Genomic DNA, 19,713 nt, shown 5'->3' on the forward strand with positions numbered 1-19,713 from the left:
AGGGTTCCCTTGTTTGTTTCCTTTTTCTTGGGGAATCACTGTTCTTTGCTGCCTGTTGTATAATATCTGGAACATTAGTTGTTTCATAAATTTTTGTCTACTTTTCTAGTTTATGGTGGGAGGGCTATTCCCATAGCCTTTAACCCCTATGGGCCAAAGACCATTTAATAACAGTACTGATTATTTTATCTGTGATTTCTCTATTTTTCCTTGCCATTTTCACCAAGGGTTTATCAACCTCATTATTATTTTCAAAGAATCAACTTTTTCTTAATCTTATGATTCATTAGTTTTTGCTTTTCCCCCCCTTTATTTCTTTCCCTTTACCTTTTATGTGTATAATTTTCTGTTCTTTTTTTCTAACTCCTTGAGATGAATGCTTAATTTTTGTTAGCTTTATTCTTTTCTAATATATGTATTTAATGCTATAAATTCCCCCTTTACCTTGCTTTAGCTATAGACTACACATTTTGATGTTCCGTATTATAATTTTCATTCAGTTCAAAATTTAAAATATCCACTGTGAGTTCATCTTTCCCATGGGTTATATTGACATATATTTCTTAATTTTTAAACATTTAGAAACTTTTCTAATTGTCTTTTGTTTATTTCTTTCTTGCTTAATTCTACTGTAGTTGGAGAACATTATCTGAATACCTTTCATCTTTGAAATGTGTTGGGATTAGTTTTATGGCCCATCATAAGGCTTATTTTAGGAATTATTACAGATACAATTGATAAAAATAAATATTACACAGTTTGGGGATCCAGTTAAGTAGGTGAATTTAACCACTTGTTCAGATATTTTATATCTTTTTTCCCCCTCTTAAAACTGGATACATTTTATCAGTTACTTAGAGAGCTCATAGACAAATCCTGATAGTTATTTGTCTGTTTAACTTGAAGTTCTGTCAGCTTCTACTTTATATATTTTGAGGCTCTGTTGTTATGCAAATTCAGAATTGCCATATATTCTTTTTAGAGTGACCTTATCATCATGAAATGTCTCTATTTCTAGGAATATTTCCTACTTTGAAGTTTGCTTTGTCTGATATTGACACAAATTCACCATCTTTCTTTTTGTTAGTGCTTGCATATCTTTTCACATTTTTTTGTTTTAAAACTTAGTTTTAATATTTAACATGTTCATACTGAAAGCTATATATAGTTAGCTTATTTTTAGTCTGACAGTTTTTTTATTTTAATTGTATTTAGTCTATATTTACTGATTATATTTGGGTTTAAATCTTCCACCTTATTCTTTGTTTTCTATTTGTCCAATTCATCTTTTTTCTACTTTCTTTTTTAGTTAATTATAGTTCATTTTCTTCTCTGTTATGTTGTTAAACATTCTTTTAATTTTACTTTATGTGTTTACCCTAGAAATTGTAGCATGTCTTTGACTTATTGGAGTCTAACATAAAGTAGTACTTCTATCACTTTTTCCCCCCTCTAGCTTTGATACCTGAAGGGTAGCTTGAGTAAATGTACCATTGTGAACACCTTTCCCCTCCTTTGAGCTCTTCAAGGAAAATGAAAGCCATTGTTTTGCTATATATCTTGTAGTTTAGAAGATTGACGCCAACTTGACTTTCTTTGTTGGTGACTTGATCGGAGTATTCATTCTTCCATTATCATTTATGTGCTTTAACTTCATCATTATATATCTTAGAGTTGACTATGGTTAATCCATGTCTCCACTTACACAGTGGATCCTTTCTACATGTAGATTCTTTTAGTTCCAAAAGTGTTCTTGGGTTACGATTGAAATATTATTTTTTCTGCTTTTGGAGTCTCAGGTTGGATGCTCATTTACTGCCTCTTTTTTTTTTTTATTACTTTTTCTGATCCTTTCTACTAGTTTCATTTGTTAAAAGTTTATTTTTCTTGGATCTTTTATCACTAACATTTGTATCTCTTATCCTATATAATAAAGAGGTAATATGCATATTGACCATCACTCCAACACACAAGATGGCCACCCCCATGTGGTCAAAGATAGCCATCCCCATGTGGACACAAGATGGCCGCCACAAGATGGCCGGCAGGGGAGGGCAGTTGGGGGCGACCAGGCCTGCAGGGAAGGGCAGTTGGGGGCGACCAAGCCAGCAGGGGAGAGCAGTTAGGGGTGACCAGACCTACAGGGGAGAGCAGTTAGGGGCAACCAGGCCAGCAGGGGAGGGCAGTTAGGGGCAATCGGGCTGACAGGGGAGTAGTTAGGCGTCGATCAGCCTTGCAGGGGAGTGGTTAGGGGATGATCAGGCTGGCAGGCAGAAGCGGTTAGGGGCAATCATGCAGGCAGGCAGGCGAGTGGTTGGGAGCCAGCAGTCCTGGATTGTGAGAGGGATGTCTCACTGCCCATTTAGGCCCCATCCCGGTGGGGTCCCAGATTGGAGAGGGTGCAGGCTGGGCTGAGTGACACACCTCCTCACCCCCATGCATGAATTTCATGCACTGGGCCTCTAGTATGCTATATTTAATGTTGGATTATTGTGTTACAGTCTCTTCTGTTTTATAGTTTTTTTTTTTTGTGGGGCATATATGTATCACCTGAAAAATTTGATTCTTTGTTATTGTTTTTATTACAGTTGTTTTGTATGGATGTTGGATTATTTTTTGTTGTTGTTCATGATAATGTGAAGCATTTTCCTGGATCAGGAGTAACAGACAGTATGATGGAAGGACTGAAGGTTTTGGGTGACTTATAAGTTGTTTTGAATGATGCTGTGCTATTATTAATACAGTGAGGTAGAGTTTCTTTATTAAATGGAAAACTTTATTGGAAAAGCTAGATCTATTTTTAAATTCTTTGATGTCATCTGTTTTTATAGAGCCCTGAGCTTTACTACCTTATTTTCTAGTTTTCTTTTACCACCATGCCATCAGGGGACATTTACCTTTTTCAAGTATATCTCTTTCCTAGAGTGTAGGTCCTTTTAAAAAAAAAATTTCCTTGTTATGATTTTAGTTGGATTTTGGTTGGGGATGAAAGTAGATGTTCATGTTCAAAATGCCAACCTGATATGTAATCCATGTTAGTTTATTCAATGTGTAATTTTTAAATTTAATTTTAATGTCAGTTTTATTTTATAGCAAATACAGTCTTCTTTTGTAGAACTCTACTTAGGAGATTATTTGAAGTATTGTAGTTTTTTGAAAAATAATATATTAGGATATTTGTTTTGATTCCATGTGTTTAGAACTTATTAGCCAATTAAGAAACGTGACAAATTGGTTCTTGAGGGCAGTAATTCATTTTATGTAAGGGTGTTATGGTGATTCTTCCTATTTTGTAGATATTGAAGGCATTTATCTGGTATAATAAGACATACTGCTGTCCATTTATTGCTTATATATTGTGTGTTCTAGAGTGCCACATTTTTTATCAAACGTTTCTTTGCTTATAATATATCTCCATATTGGCTTTGGCACTCTAGAGACTTCTAGAGTGATTTATCAGAAAAATATGTATTTGAGAAATGAGGGACAAATTCACATCTTAAAGTTTAATATAGTTTCTTTGACCTTTTTTTTTGTCTTTGTCTGGTCAGGATAGGCATCTCGTTATTCTGATCTGTTCTGTTACTTCTTAATGGAAATCCTTCAAATATATAATTAAAGTTATTTAAAGTAAATGGGGTTGTTCATATGTCTAAGACATGAGTTTTACTCAAAGTTGTGTAAAGTAATTCTCATGACAACTAAGAAGTCAGCAGCTTAATTTCATTTTAATCTATGATTTCACGGTCCTTTATAACAGCCTTTAATAATGTTGTTTTGCCCATGGGTTTTTTAAAAATATGTTTTTATTGATTTCATAGAGGAAGAGAGAGGGAGAACGAGATAGAAACATCAATGATGAGAGAGAATCATCAATCGGCTGCCTCCTGCAAACCCCACACTGGGGATCAAGCTGCAACCTGGGCATGTGCCCTGACCGGGAATCAAACCTTGACCTCCTGGTTCATGGGTTGACAGTCAACCACAGAACCACACCAGCCAGGCATGTTTTGCCTATGTTTTGATTTGCTTTCTTTTCCCCAGGTATACTTTTTTTCTTGTAGCCTATAAGTAAGATTAAGAGGCCTACAATATCAGGATCAAAATAATAAACATTAACACATCGGGATAGTGATATTTTAAAACATTACTTTTTTTAAAATATAAAACTTATTACTTTTTTTATATCGTAGATGACCTAACTTATAAATCTGCCATTGCTATCATAGTTTATAAGCCACACCAGCAACATTTTAAGGAGAATATTTGAGACTACCATACATGGGTTACTTGTATGAAGACATATGGTGAATAATGAGCAAGATGTTTTTGGAGAATGGCAAGCATTTGCTTTCTACAGTGGAATGTGTGTTAGGGAAAACCATAAGATCAGTGTGGGGATAATTGATTATTTAATGAATTGGGTAAGTTGAGAAGATTAAAGATTGGTAAAGTTGTTGCTATAGGGAGGGTGGGACAGATAGTAATTGATAGAAGGCCTCTAATGCAGTGTCAAGTTTTGCTATGATGGTGATAGAGTGATCATATGTCTGTGGGACAGTGCCAGTTTAGGCCTGTTTTTCTTATGTTTCAGTGCCCTATTTGACTGAAAAAAAAATATGCCCTTTTATTCTCCAAGGGCTTGGATAATAGGTGATATGATTTTCCTGTTAATAGTAAAGTAGTGAAGATCATGTATTTGGCTGCTGGTGGTTTTCCTGTAGAGAAGACATGGATCATTAGCCAAGATTATTAGTATTTACCTTCATATACAAAAGAAAAACTATATTGAAAATTGAAACGAGCAGTCCTTGTGCCAACCTTATGATTTTAAAAGCCTGTGAAAATCAGAATGCTGCTCATTACTAGATTAGCTGCGGTATGAGGGAAACATATTTCATATGCTCCTGATTCAGATTTTACTCATTGATTCAGGTTAGCACAGTCCTCAGTAACTTCTTACTCTGTGGCTGCTTCCTCCCAAATCACTTGTCTGCTATCTCACAGTTCAGTCAGGTACTATCTCCTTTTTGTAGACAAGGAAACAGATGCCCGGAGAGGAAATAATTTGCTTGAGGACACCATTATATGAAGAGTTATTTTTTTAACACAACACTTCGGTAACTTTAGGTATATTAATAGAAGATACATTTCATTTTTAAGGTACAGTAAAAATGTGATTTCACCATAATCTATTTCATCTATAATCCACAACTGGTTGCACATTTTGTCCAACAGTAGGTTGTTGTTGTTTTTTAACTAACCACTAAGAAAAGTGCTTATATTAAAGATTTATTTTTTTAAAGAAGCTCTTCGAGTTTTGTTGTTAGAGTTTAAAATAAATTTAACTTATTTGTCTTTTGTTACTCTAATTTTAACTATCTAAGTGAAGATTAGTGGCCAGAATCATATTTTGGTTCTGAACAATTTAGAACAAAATTAATATATTGTATGTATATAGAGACATAATTTATAAATAGTGGCTGAGGTTATCACAGAAAAGGCCCCCTTCATTATTATTATTATTATTATTATTATTATTATTACTTTCTTTTCATCAGAAAACTTTAAATTCTGACTGATTATTATTAAAATATTTTAGGATAATCTGTTAAATTTTTAATATATCCACATATAATAGAAACTTTAATTATAAACGAATAAGGTAACAACTGTGGGGGCAATAAATTGTGATGATAAATTAAAATTTTATTTTTAAAGACAATTTATTAAGATAACATTGTATAAATTTCAAGTGTACAACTTTATAATAAGACGTAAGGAAATAAGCTCATATTGACATTCCTTGCAAAAAATATTGTAACTTCTCAAAACTATATATGTATTAAAAAAACATGTTTGTGATCTTATGATACAACTAGTGGCCCGGTGCACGGATTCGTGCATATTTACAGGAAATTAATTAGAAGAAATATTTTAATATCGTTATTTGCCATTTCTCTAAAATAGAAGTGTCAGAGATTAAAGAAAATTAGTAAAATGTATATGAAAACAATATATACATTTATTAATAAGTAAACAATAACAACATGATATAACAACAACAAAGACATGATATAAAAACAACATTGATAAAAACAATGTCTGATATAAATTGATTAAACTTATTCTAATATCTTCCTGTATATCACATTAAGAGTAAAAACACTTTCAGAGTGCTTGACTAATTTCCCTTGTGATGAAGTATTTACAACTTTAACTTTAATGTCACATGCTCTTTGAACTCAAGAGAAAGCAACATATAACTGACCATGTCCAAAGACGAGTTCAGGTAGGAATATTCCTACTCTGTCTAGAGTGTGTCCTTGTGATTTATTAGTAGTCATCACAAATGCTGGCATCACGGGAAACTGTCTTCAAATTAATTTAAATGGGAGGCCAGTGTCAGACAGGGACAAATCAATTCTTGGAATCAGAGCAACCTCTTCTTCTGCAGATCCTGTTAATACTTCAGTTTCAATTATGTTAGGTCTCAATCTTTTGATAATAAATCTAGTACCATTACAAAGACGCCATTTACTATTAAGTTTTCTCATTAGCATGATGATTGCATCTACTTTCAATTTTAATTTATGACACGGCATTCCCAAAGGTGTAATACTATTAAGAAATTTGATGGGAAAATTTTCCTTTTCGGCATCATCTGTTGAATCGATGGAATCATCACACAAATAGTTGTGAAAATCTCCATCGAGTATATCCAAAATTTCTTCATTTTTTATGAACGTGCCCATTTTTTGGATATATTTAGATACATTTTTAATATTATCTGTAGATATAATATTTCCAAAGGTAGCTTCAATAATAGATCCGTTACAAATCATTTCATGGGGGATTTCAATAATATCCATTCTGAGAGCTTTATATGTATCGCACATGCATGAGTAAACGTCTATTTTTAAATTGGCAGTGCGCGTCACGTACTGGCCGGTTGGTCGGTTGGACGTACGTATGGTTAGTCATTTAGCCTTTAATATCCTATACAAGAGGCCCGATGCATGAAATTTGTGCAAGAGTAGGCCTTCCTTCCCCCCAGCTGCCGGCACCAGCTTCCCTCTGGCACCCAGGACCCGGGCTTTCCTCTGACCTCTGGCCGGGACCCAGGCTTCACTTACAGCCCTGGCTTTGTCCAGAAGGTCATCTGGAAGGACGTCTGAAAGGACGTATGGTCTAATTAGCATGTTACGCTTTTATTATTATCTATACTAATAAAAGCCTAGGTGGCCCTTGGGCCCTCACACCCCATGTCATCACAAGATGGCTGCCCCCATGTCATCACAAGATGGCCGGCAGGGGAGGGCAGTTGGGGGCCTTCGGGCCTGCAGGGCAGGGCAGTTGGGGGCAATCGGGCTGGCAAGGGAGCAGTTAGGTGTCAATCAGCCCAGCAGGGGAGCAGTTAGGGGGCAATCAGACAGGCAGGCAGGCGAGCAGTTAAGAGCCAGCAGTCCCGGACATCCCCTGAGACGTCCCAGATTGAAGAGGGTGCAGGCTGGGCTGAGGGACACCCCCAGTGCACGAATTTTGCGCTCTGGGCCTCTAGTAGATAATAAAAGCCTAATATGTAAATTGACCGAACAGCAGGATGACCGGTCATTATGACGCGCACTGACCACCGGGGGCAGATGCTCAATGCAGGAGCTGCCCCCTGGTGGTCAGTGTGCTCCCACAGGGGGAGTGCCGCTCAGCTAGAAGCTGGGCTCATGGTTAGCAAATGCAGTGGCAGTGGTGGGAGCCTCTCCCACCTCTGCGGCAGCGCTAAGGAGCAGTGAGCAGGCAGGTGGTAAGGAGCAAGGGGTCCAGACTGCGAGAGGGCGCAGGCCAGGCTGAGTGACCCACCCTCCAGTGCACCCACCCCCAGTGCACGGATTTTGTCACCGGGCCTCTAGTATATAGATAATGCTCTTCATTTACTGAGTGAACCCTTTAGGGCTAAAAGAGGATAGACATTACTACCACTGAAACCCGTGTAATTCTCTTCCCGACCAACACATATCCTAAATTCCCAGACCTAGTTCATGTGATCTTTCTATCACCCACATTCTTAAGTTTTGATCATTTGTGCTTGCTCTTTTCATTTTTGCTTGATAGATCTAGCTAGGGATTTACCACATTTATTGATATTCTCAGAGGACCAGATTTTGACTTTGTTAAATTTCTTTATTGCTTTGTAGTACATTGATTTTGCTCTCCAATGTTTCCTTCCTTCCACCTGCCTTGTGTTTACTTTGCTCTTCTTTTTCTAGGTTCTTAAGGTGAAACTTTAGGTAATTGATTTTAGACCTTTCTTCCTTTTAATATCAACATTTAAAGCTATAAATAACTCTGCTAAACATGTCTTCATCTACAAATTCACCTATGTTGTATTTTCATTATCATTTAGTTTAAACATTTTAAAATTTTTATTGTAATTTCTTAGTGGTGCATGAATTATTTAGAAGTATATTATTTATTTTTTAGATATTTGTTTTTTTTCAAGATGTTTTATTGTTATTGAATTCTAATATAATTATGCTGTAGTCAGATAAACATATTTTGTGTGATTTTTTACTTATGAATTGACCCTTTGGTCATCATGAATTTTCCATTTTTATTTTGGGTGACACTCTTAGTTTCTGTAGTCTAGTTTATCTCATTTTAATATAGTCACTCCACCCTTCCTGTGTTTATTGTTTACATGATATATCAATTTTTAGCCATTTATTCTCAACCTATCTGTGGCTGTATATATAAAGAACATATCTCATAGGCAGCATGTAGTTATGTATGGCTTTTTAATTCATTTGGACAAGCTCTGCTTTTTAATTAAAGTATTTAGTCCATTAATTGTAATGTATTTATTGATATTTAGATTTAAGTCTATCATTTTATTATTTGTTTTATGTTTGAGCCTCTGTTTTGAGGGTTGTTTTTTTTGTTTGTCCTTTCCAGCCTCCTTTTGGATTAATATTTTTAAGAATTCTCTTTTGTTCATTTTTTTTTTTACTTTTAGCTATATACTTATTTGCATTATTTTCCTGAAGTGGTTGCTCTAAGGATTTTGCGTTCTGTCTCATTATTATGCCTTTATTATTTCACTGTATTTGGAGTTACTGTTTCATCATTCAGATGTAGCATAGAAACTTTATAACTGTATAGTTCCATTTACCTGCCTCATGCTTTATTTTTTATAGAGGTTGTGTATATTATATCTACCTTCATTATAACCCTTTAGTAAGACATTTTAAATTTTACTTTAAGCATAAATGCATATGTGTTGTGTGTGTGTGTGTTTACCATTTTTAGTGGGCTTCATTCCTTCCTAAAAATCCAAGTTTCCATCTGTTATCATTTTCTTCAGCCTGAAGAACTTACTTTAGGATATCTTGTGATACTGATCTATTACTGATGATTATGTTTTACTTTTTCTTTACCTTAAAAAATGTCGTAATTTTACTTTCATTTTTGAGGTATATTTTTGCTGGTTATAAAATTTTGTGTTGAAATTTTTATTTTACCATGGTAATAATTTTATACCACTGTCTTCTGATTCCCATTGTTTCCAATGAGAAACCAGCAGTAATTGATATTATTGCTCTTCAAAATGTAATGTGTTTGGGGATTTTTTCCCTGAATACTTTTAAGATTTCTCTTTACTTTTTGATTCATCAGTTTTACTATGGTTTTACTAGTCATGGTCTTCATATTTAGATTGTAGTTAACTGAACTTCTAGAATCTATACAATTGTCTTTCACTAAATTTGGGGAAATTTTGACCACCACTTAAAAATTTTGCTTTCTTTCTCATTATTTTCTCTATTTCTGGGTTTAAATAAACATGTTTGACACATTAAAAATATTATCACACAGATCCCAGAGGGTCTGTTTTTCTTTTCTTACTAGCAATTTCTTCTTAGTTCTTCAGATTGGATAATTTCAATTGATTTATTTTTTAAGTGCATAGATTATTTTCTTTGTTGTTACCAATGTGCTTTAAAGCTCATTGAGCATAATTATAATTTCAGATAGTGTATGTTTTTATTTATAGAACTGCTATGTTTTTTAGCTTTATATTCATTACACGCATGGTTATTTTTACTACTTTAAAATCTTTGCTTGCTATTTCCAATATCTAGTTCATCTCAGGGTTGGTCTCTATTGACTATTTATTTTCTTGATAATGGATCCAACTTTTAATGTTTTGTCGTATAGCTAGTAATTTTGGATTTAATTCTGGACATGGTGAATGTCATGTTTTGAATACTCGGGATTCTGTTATATTCCTCTGAAGAATACTGATTTTTTTTTCTTGTTTTAGCAGAAAATTAACTTAGTTAAATTAAAATTGAAAAAATCTTGTCTCTAGGGGGGCAGTTGAAATTTTAGTTCAATTTTATTTTATCTTTGGCTATTTGGAGTATGCACAATGTAGGGTTCAGCTAGAGATTTGAATAGAGTTTACATACAGAATTTTAGCTACCTCCTCTGACAGCTTTCCAAAATTACCCTTTTGTTTTCCTTTTGCGGTGGTTGCCCTGCGCCATTCTTCTGGTTTTTCAGGCCAGAAGTTTATTTTGTTGGAGTTATAGCTGTACTGCATGGCATAGACTCGGGCTTGTCCTCAGAAAAGAAGCTGATAAAAGGGGAAATTTTCTCATCGCTGTTTTTGTTTTCCAACTTTTGGCCCTCTATAGAATCTGTCTTCTTTTGGTCACTGTCCAGTACCTTCAGATAGTTGCTTTTTATAGTTATCTATAAGATTATCAGTCTGGTAGAGGCTTTTTTTTTTTTTTTATCACTACTGTGAGGCAGAACTTGAAGTTTTTTACTTTTTAAAAGGACACTGTACATCCTACCAAATACTGTTATTCATTTAATACAAAGAATAGCTAGATTAGAGTAGAGGCATAGTTTTATTGTAACAATTAGAAATAATAAATAAGGTTGACTTTATTTAGAAGCAGAGATTGTAGGCATAGGGAAGACTCTATCCTTGGATACTAGATTAGATACATTTAGATTTGTTATATTATCTGAGGAGACTTGAGTAATCAAGACTTGATTTGAACTTTTAAAACTTTTACTTGCAAACACTTTTTGACTAAACTTTAATTTCCTGTAAAGTTGACAACAAATATACCCCTCATGTATCATTTTAACTGAGAGTGCTTATTTATAAATAATCATACTTAGATGCTTGTTTTACAGAATTAAACTAAATCCTTTTCTTTCACATAATTTTAAAGGATATTTTCTTTTCATAATACAAGATATGCACTAAATGTATTTAATAAAATCTATTCTCTATAGGTCCAGGTCAAGACCTCGTCCACGTTCCCATAGTCGAAGCAGTGAAAGGTCCAGTCACAGAAGAACACGTAGTCGATCTCGGGATAGAGAACGACGTAAAGGCAGAGATAAGGAGAAAAGAGAAAAGGAGAAGGATAAAGGCAAGGACAAGGAATTACACAACATCAAACGTGGGTAAGTTGATATTTCCAAGAACATTAAGCAAATCTTAAGCAGAGTTAACTCAGTGATTCTATGGCAGTGTTCAAACTAATTTCATTCTTGGAGGATTTTCTTGGATGGAAAAAAGAGGCGAATACAATAGGGAACGAAAAAGGAGTAAACCAAAATAGTTACCTCGATTTTTTACTGTGTTTTCTATTCCTATTTTTATTTACTTATATAACAAATCTTAGACACACTTTAGAAAAGTTCTACATTCAATTTTACTTATCATAAATATGAATTTAAAATTTGAAGACTACTGAATGATTTACTATTGGTTAGGTCTCTTTCAGTATAGAATGGGGACTTGGTCAATATTAAGGTTTATGTGTATGTTATAGTGTCTGTGCATACAGGACCCGGAATTTATTTTTTCTGGAATTGATATTATTGAAACAGTTACTCTAGCTCTGTCCATTTGGAGGGTGAAATTCACTCATAACTGTTTATTAAATTAGAAGCTGTTAAAATGAAATAGTAAGTTTGGGTTAATAGCTTAAATTACAGATTTTTATTTGTTTTACGCAAAACTGACATTGATATCTCTTATTCTATGAAGTAAAACATCTTGGAATTTATCTCCTTTTGTTAGTCTTTCAACACCTTACATATATTCACTTTAATACTTCAATAAAAAGTGTTTATTTTTGATGTATCAATCAGATTTTAGTGTTAAGTTGAAGAGCTTACCAGGATCTTGGATATGGTTTTTTTGAGACCTTGATTCTATGAAGAATTAAGTTTATTAAAGTATATAGAACTCTTCTCTAATCCTTTTCTTTTCCCAGTTGTCTGTTTATTTTTCATTTCCAGATTTACAGTGATATTATATAAACCTCCCTAGATTGTTGATTTTTAAGTGTTTGTTGAAATAATAAATTTGTAGTGGATTTTGGAATAGGATAACATTATTATGTTACTTTCTCATGATTACCCCACAATCATTATTACAAAGTAAGTAGTTGTGATCATGAAAAATTCTGAGTTCTATTCTTTTCGAATTTTAAATGTTATAGGAGAGGAGATAGTGTTAGATATCTGGCTATACGAATAGGAAAGCTGAGTTAGCCAGAGTTGGTAGAATGGAATGAGGACCAGAGAGAGTGTGGCGGAAATCTATTGATAAAGGGAGAAACTTGGGAGGATGATAGATTTGAAGAGAGGATGTAGAATAGGTTTCTGAGACTGGAAAATACGGACTAAAAGAATGAATAAATTATGTCAATGAAGGAACTGCCTTGCTTCTTGTTCCTTTTGTCCCTTTTGGTTTATACTTTAGATACTACATGACTATGAGAAATATGACTATGCTTTTTAATACTCATTAAATTTTTGCTTTTTAATCTCACTAACTTTTAATTTTTTAGAGTAATATTTGCACAGTTGTATAAAATTGATATTATATAAAGCATTATTTTGTGAATTTTAAAGGTAAGAAAAATTAGAGCATGAATAAAACATTGAGGTCAGATGGTTTCAGGAAAGATTCTCATATGGTAGGGTCTGGGCTAGATTTACAGGTTAGACTCTTATTTCATTTAGTGTTGAGGTGTTCAAGGGACTCATTCCTGGGTAAAAAAGTTCACAAGCCCATACTGTATTTGTCGTTACTTCTTACTCAGCAGAGAGAGTGAACAAAGTCCAAACAAGAGGGGCCAGTTGAAGGGCCCTGGGTACTGACACCAAAAAGCTTGAGTAGCCTGATTCGGTCATCTCCATGATTTTAGTAGACCATAGTACAGGGTGGTGCTATGTCAGGGTGCCCTGTCTCCTGGTTAGTGCTAAGAACACACAAATTCATACATTTTGGTATATCCTGAAGTCAGGTGTTTTTTTGCAGGGTATGTGTGTCAGTGTATACATTTAATATGGTAATATGTATATATGTACAGATACATCCTCCTTTGTTCCAAAAATGATTTATCTTTTTTTAAAAAGTATATGTTTATTTTCTAAATCTGCAATTTAAGTTATTCAGGGTAGAGAATGTCTTAAACTCTTTTGTATTACTCATAGTACCTAATGTATATGTTAGTTGATAATAAATATTTACAGACAGTCCTCGGGTTACGTCGGATTCAATGTACATCATTTCGTGGTTACGTCGCCATCTCCCATTTACAGTATTTATAAAAAATAAAGTTCCGTCATTTCGACGTATGTACATATGTGCTTTATGTTTTTATTATTTATTTACCACAAGTAAAGGTCAGGAATTATCTTTCTTTTAATTCTTTTTTACTGTTTCACTTCATTACTGCTGTGTATGTGCTCCATGTGAGTGACGTAGGTGCTTATGTAGGTGGGTTCCGACTTACGATGAAAATAGAGTTTCGTCGTGCCGTAGGATCGGATCTCTGACATAACCCGAGGACCTACTGTATTGGTGATTGATCAGATATGCTCATTCATTCATTTGTTCATTTGTTAAGTCAATAGTATTTAAATGCTTTCTATTTGTCAAGTACTGTTAGGGAATAGGGACGTGTAATGGTAGGGGATTTCATGCAGGTCCATAAATAAGCATATATGGAAGGGAAGATAATATAAGTAATTACAGTAACATCATATGAGCTAGGATGCTTTGGTCATAACTAACAAAACCAAGGACAGCAACATTTTTTTCTAGATAGTAAATAATTTAGGTTTTCTAGGCCATATGTGTTTATTGCAACTATTGAACTCTCCCCTTCCAGCACAAAAGCAGCCATGGATAATACGAAATGAACAGCATGGCTGTGTTCCAGTAAAACCTAAAATAGATGGTTGGCAAGATTTGGCCCAAGGGTTGTAGTTTGTCAACATCTAGTTTAAGCCATAAGTACACTTATTGCTAATATAACAAATAGTTTGGAGGTAAGCAGACCCAAGCCCTTTTTATCCTTCCAACAGGCCAATCTTAGCATATTGGCTTTCATCTTCAGTTGTTTTGTTTTGTTTCTCTCTTTTTAAAATTTTTTTTCCTTCTTTGTCTTTTTTTATTTGTTTGTTTTCCTTTTTATTTCTTCATCTTCAGTTTTGACACATTCCAGTTGCAGATATTTCTATGAACATTAGGTAAATTGGTTGATCTAGAGTAGTCAACATGTCAGGGAGGGGCTCTCAAAAGAAGAGGAAGAAAGAGATGGGAAAGAATGTTGCATGCAACACAAACTTCATATGGAAAGACTTGGAAGCAAGCAAGGAGGATATTTGAGGAACTGAAGTCTTATAGAGCTTGGTTTAGAGTAGAAGAGAAATAATGATGAGAGATGATTACTGGAATACCTTATAAGGTATGTCAAGGAGTTTAGAGGTAATTCTAAAGGCAATGAGAAGCCAGTGAAGTTTCAAATAGAGTACGTAATGATATGATCATTACTACATGAGGTATGAACAGAATGCTTTACTTACAGGGGACATAATAGTAAGCATCTAACATTTATTATTCCCATATTAGCTTTTCAGTAGATGGATACTGTCCCCAGAAATGTACCCATCAAGACTTCTGGAATATTTTGTTCAGACAGTTGAGTTTATACTTTTCTTCCTTTACATAACTTTCTGAAGCTTTTCTGAAGCCTTATAACTTTAGAGAGAGGTAAGAATTTCACCCCGCACATACATATTAACCTGACAACTGAAGTAGTTCTTTTCGGTGGGTATTGGAAGGGGAATATATTTAAATAGAATTTCTTTTTTAAAAATATATTTTTATTGATTTTAGAGAGGAAGGGAGAGGGAAAGAGAGATAGAAACATCAGTGATGAGAGAGAATCATTGATTGGCTGCCTTTTGCACGCCCCCTACTGGGAATGGAGCCCGCAACCTGGACATGTGCCCTTGACTGGAATCAAACCCGGGACCCTTCAGTCTGCAGGCTGACACTCTATCCACTGAGCCAAACTGGCTAGAGCTAAATAGAATTTTTTGTACGGAAATGTGACTTCACTAAATCAATTGACTTTTAATCTTTCTGAGAATATGTATTGAAGCCACTGGGATAGCAGTGAAATTGGGCTTCAAATATAGCCCACAGCCTATAGTTACCTATTTATAAAATCTTTCATTAAAAAGTTGACTATTCAATGCAATTAGATATTAGGTATATCACAACTATTTTAGGTATGTCTTTATAGACTAAAAATGCAGAAAACATACCTATGGAGGCAATATATGCTTTTGTTCATAGGAATTGCTACCTTTGAACATGTAGCTGTTTTGAGTAGCATATCTTTTTAAAGTGTGCTACGGTGTTTACCTCTTGGTAAAGTTAAATTGCAAAAAATTACAATTTTTTCTCATTTTAAGTCATTCATAACTTTTCTCCTTATAGGACAAGTTATTCTTTTTGAGTCTTAATTTATTCTTCTGTTAAATGGGGATAACAATATTTCCAAAGCAATAAGTGTTTAAAGCAGTGTATAAAAGAAGTCCGGTACCATGTAGTAGTCATACTTTATAGATATGTTAGTTATGGCTTTGACCTTGGCAATGTTCCAGTGTCTTCAATTGTAGCATTTCATGTAATAAATTCCTGTTGATGAGGTTTTTCTTACCAAGTGCTTGGCAGAAGATGTTGTGATTTGGGAATGCTGGACCCTTGAGTTTTGACAGTAGCTACATACTCCTGTCATATTTTTCCTTATCTCTTATTTCTTTATGCAGCAGAAAGTCATTTATGCTAATTTACCCCTATTTGCATATAGGTTATAGAGTTCTGTGGTGCAGGGTGTGCTTAGAACTCCTTTTAAGTGTCTGTTTGGATCAAAGCAGGGCTGTGTGATAGCTGTTGTCTGACACCAAGCTGTGTGGTGTTGTTTTCATTAAACATTTATCACACTTCGAATGTGACAGCAGGCAACTTTGTACCAGGATAACATGTTTTCATGCAAAATTTATTAAAAAAGATGAGATTTTGTAGAGATCTTGTTGCCTTTCACCAGTGGCGAAGGGTAAATGTTTGGTTCGAAAGAAGTATACCTTTAACACGTGTCATTGTAACATGCAAAGAAGCTTCCTACTATCAATTTTGTTAAGTTGGTAAACAAATACATCTTTATGTAAGTGTGTGCACTGGATTTTTTTTGCTTTTTAAATTAAAGTTTTTACAATTTCTTTGTGAATTGAATGAATACCATAACAGTGGCCCATTATGATGTTGGACCTTTTATATTGCAATGAAATTTACCACCCAATTTCCATTGTACAGGTTTGAGTATTTGTCACTAGATATTAGTTTTGCAATAGAAACCATAATTTTCAAAAAGGGAATCTAACATAACAAAAAGAATATTCAGCAAAAGCAGGAGACAAGGTTTCATAAGTTCTCCCCCAGGTCACCACTGTTCTCTTATTTATTATGTCAGTACATTTTAATTATCTCAGACTTTGCCTGATGGGATTTGATTTGAATTATGCCTGATAGAGATTACATGGCATGAATTGTAGGCTTATTCTTTCTTTTTGTGGTTGCCTGACTGAGAAAGGCCTTGGAATGAGAGAAGGCACTTTTATTTTCCTTTTTTATTCTTTAGAGGCTGAGGAATTACACTTATATGAAGAAGTTAGTGAGAGAATGACAGTCTCATGCTGTATTTTTCAGTAAGTTTTATATGGACTATCAAAAACTTAGTGGGATCCTTTTCAAGAGGTGTTACAAAAATTATGTTGGAATTAACATTCAAGAGTAAAAGGAGAGAAGTGAGTGGTGGGTAAAGGAAAGAACTTTGTCCTAGAAACCATATAGAAGCCACATAAACCTTCAGATTCTTACTCATTGTGCTTTGGAGGTATTAAAGGATAATTTTTTAAAAAGGTAAAATCATGACTCATAATCTGTATAGATAAAAGGCTAAGTGACTGACATCCGTCCATCCGTCCGACCGACTGGTACATATGACGCACACTGGAAATTTAAAAATAAACTTTGACTTGCGCATGTGCCATACATATAAAGCTCTCGCTGGCGCTAATTTGAATGTTGCATTTGGTGGGAAAGTTCTTTTCAGAGGGGATTTTTGTGCTGCCATGCTATGCGATTGGCCATAGTACAAACACGTTTAAAGTACTGTAGTGTTTGGGGATGTTTCAGACAGTTGTCTCTTAAAACAAATATGAGATCAGAGGATTCTGCTTATAGCGAATGGCTAGTAAAACTTGGAGATGGCAAACTTGATAGCAGTTTTCATTTAAGAGTAGATATTATTGAAATCCCCCATGAAATGATTTGTAACGAATCTATTATTGAAGCTACCTTTGGAAATAGTTTATCTATAGATAATATTAAAATATATCTAAATGTGCGATTCTTTGTCCAAAAAATGATCACGTTCATAAATTAAGTGAAGAAATTTTGGATTTACTCGATGGAGATTTTCACAACTATTTGAGTGATGATTCCATCGATTCAACGAATGATGCCGAAAAGGAAAATTTTCCCGTCAAATTTCTTAATAGTGTTACACCTTCGGGAATGCCGTGTCATAAATTAAAATTGAAAGTAGGTGCAATCATCATGATAATGAGAGAACTTAATAGTAAATGGCGTCTTTGTAATGGTACTAGATTTATTATAAAAAGATTGCGACCTAACATAATCGAAGCTAAAGTATTAACAGGATCTGTGGAAGGAGAGGTTGTTCTGATTCCAAGAATTGATTTGTCCCCGTCTGACACTGGCCTCCCATTTAAATTAATTCGAAGACAGTTTCCCGTGATGCCAGCATTTGTGGTGACAATTAATAAATCATAAGGACAAACTCTAGACAGAGTAGGAATATTCCTACCTGAACCCGTTTTCGGACATGGTCACTTATATGTTTCTTTCTCTCGAGTTCGAAGAGCGTGGGATGTTAAAGTTAAAGTTGTAAATACTTTATCACAAGGGAAATTAGTCAAGCACTCAAAGTGTTTTTACTCTTAATGTGGTATACAGGAAGATATTAGAATAAGTTTAATCAATTTATTAGTCATTGTTTTTATCAATTTTTTTAAATATTTATTGTTCAGATTATTACAGATGTTCCTCTTTTTTCCCTCCATAGCTCCCCTTCACCCGGTCCAACCCACCCCAGGCCCTCGTCTCCCCCACTGTCCTCGTCCATAGTTGTAAGATCTTTGTCCAATCTCTTTCCACACCCCCCACGCTCCCTTCCCCCCAAGAATTGTTAGTTCGCTCCCTTTCCATGCCCCTGATTCTATTACATTCACCAGTTTATTTTGTTCATCAGATTTTTTATTCATTTGATTTTTAGATTCACTTGTTGATAGATATGTATTTGTTGTCACTTTGTTGTTCATATCAATATTGTTTTTATATCATGATTTTGTTGTTGTTATATCATGTTGTTATTGTTTATTAATTAATTTATTATTTTCATATACATTTTACTAATTTTCTTTCATCTCTGACACTTCTATTATAGAGAAATGGTGAATAGTGATATTAAAATATTTCTTCTAATTAATTTCCTTTCACTGTGCACTGGGCCACTAGTATATACATAACACACTCCAAAGGTATTACTTAACTCATTAATTAATAGTAATTAGTGAAATATTACAAATAGCTCAAAGGAGAATGCAAAGAGTGGGCACATATGTAGGCCAGCAGGAATATAGGACACAAAATTGCTTAATAGATTCAAAGCTGACTTTTTCCACATGGGGAGGGAAATCAGTTACAACTCCACTGGACAAAGTTAATATGCTTATCTATAAAAATAATCACTAGCATTGCTATCAATTATCTCTAATTTGTGGAATTTAAAAACATCTCAGACAAAGAATGGTGGCAAGGTTGAGATAACTTAGAAAGGCATCCTGGAGACGACTCCCAGTAATCTCCTTTGTTCATCTCAATCATTTTGAATTTTTCCCAACAGAGTAAGTTATTATTTTTGAGCCTTAAATTTATTCTTTTGTAAAATGGTGATAATGATCATTGACAAAGTGTAAATACTAGAAGCAGTGTATAAGTCAAATCTCAATTAATGAGAGTTATTTTTTTATTAGTAACACCAATTTAATGATTGATTCTTGTGACTACCAGTTTCTCAGCTATCATTCTTTTTTTCCCCCCACTTTGCATCTTTTTAAAGGCAATCCCCTCAGCCTGAAATACTCTTTCTTCTCTACCTCTTTGCCATTTCCATGTATATTTTGGGGTTCACTTTAGATGTCACTTCATGAAGTATTCCCCACCCCTCTCTAGTGTGCCCT

General features: G+C 34.3%; 1 protein-coding gene across 1 annotated transcript in view; it reads left to right on the forward strand.

Moving 5' to 3' along the window:
- The window catches only part of RSRC1 (arginine and serine rich coiled-coil 1), a 326,093-nt gene that overhangs the window by 80,646 nt on the left and 225,734 nt on the right, over positions 1-19,713 (forward strand). Inside the window, exon 4 of the mRNA XM_054713673.1 lies at positions 11,308-11,481. Within this exon, the coding sequence (XP_054569648.1) occupies positions 11,308-11,481 (174 nt within the window). The remainder of the gene's footprint in view (positions 1-11,307; positions 11,482-19,713) is intronic.

Source organism: Eptesicus fuscus, chromosome 3, assembly GCF_027574615.1.
Source record: "Eptesicus fuscus isolate TK198812 chromosome 3, DD_ASM_mEF_20220401, whole genome shotgun sequence".
In the NCBI taxonomy this organism is placed as follows: Eukaryota; Metazoa; Chordata; class Mammalia; order Chiroptera; family Vespertilionidae; genus Eptesicus; species Eptesicus fuscus.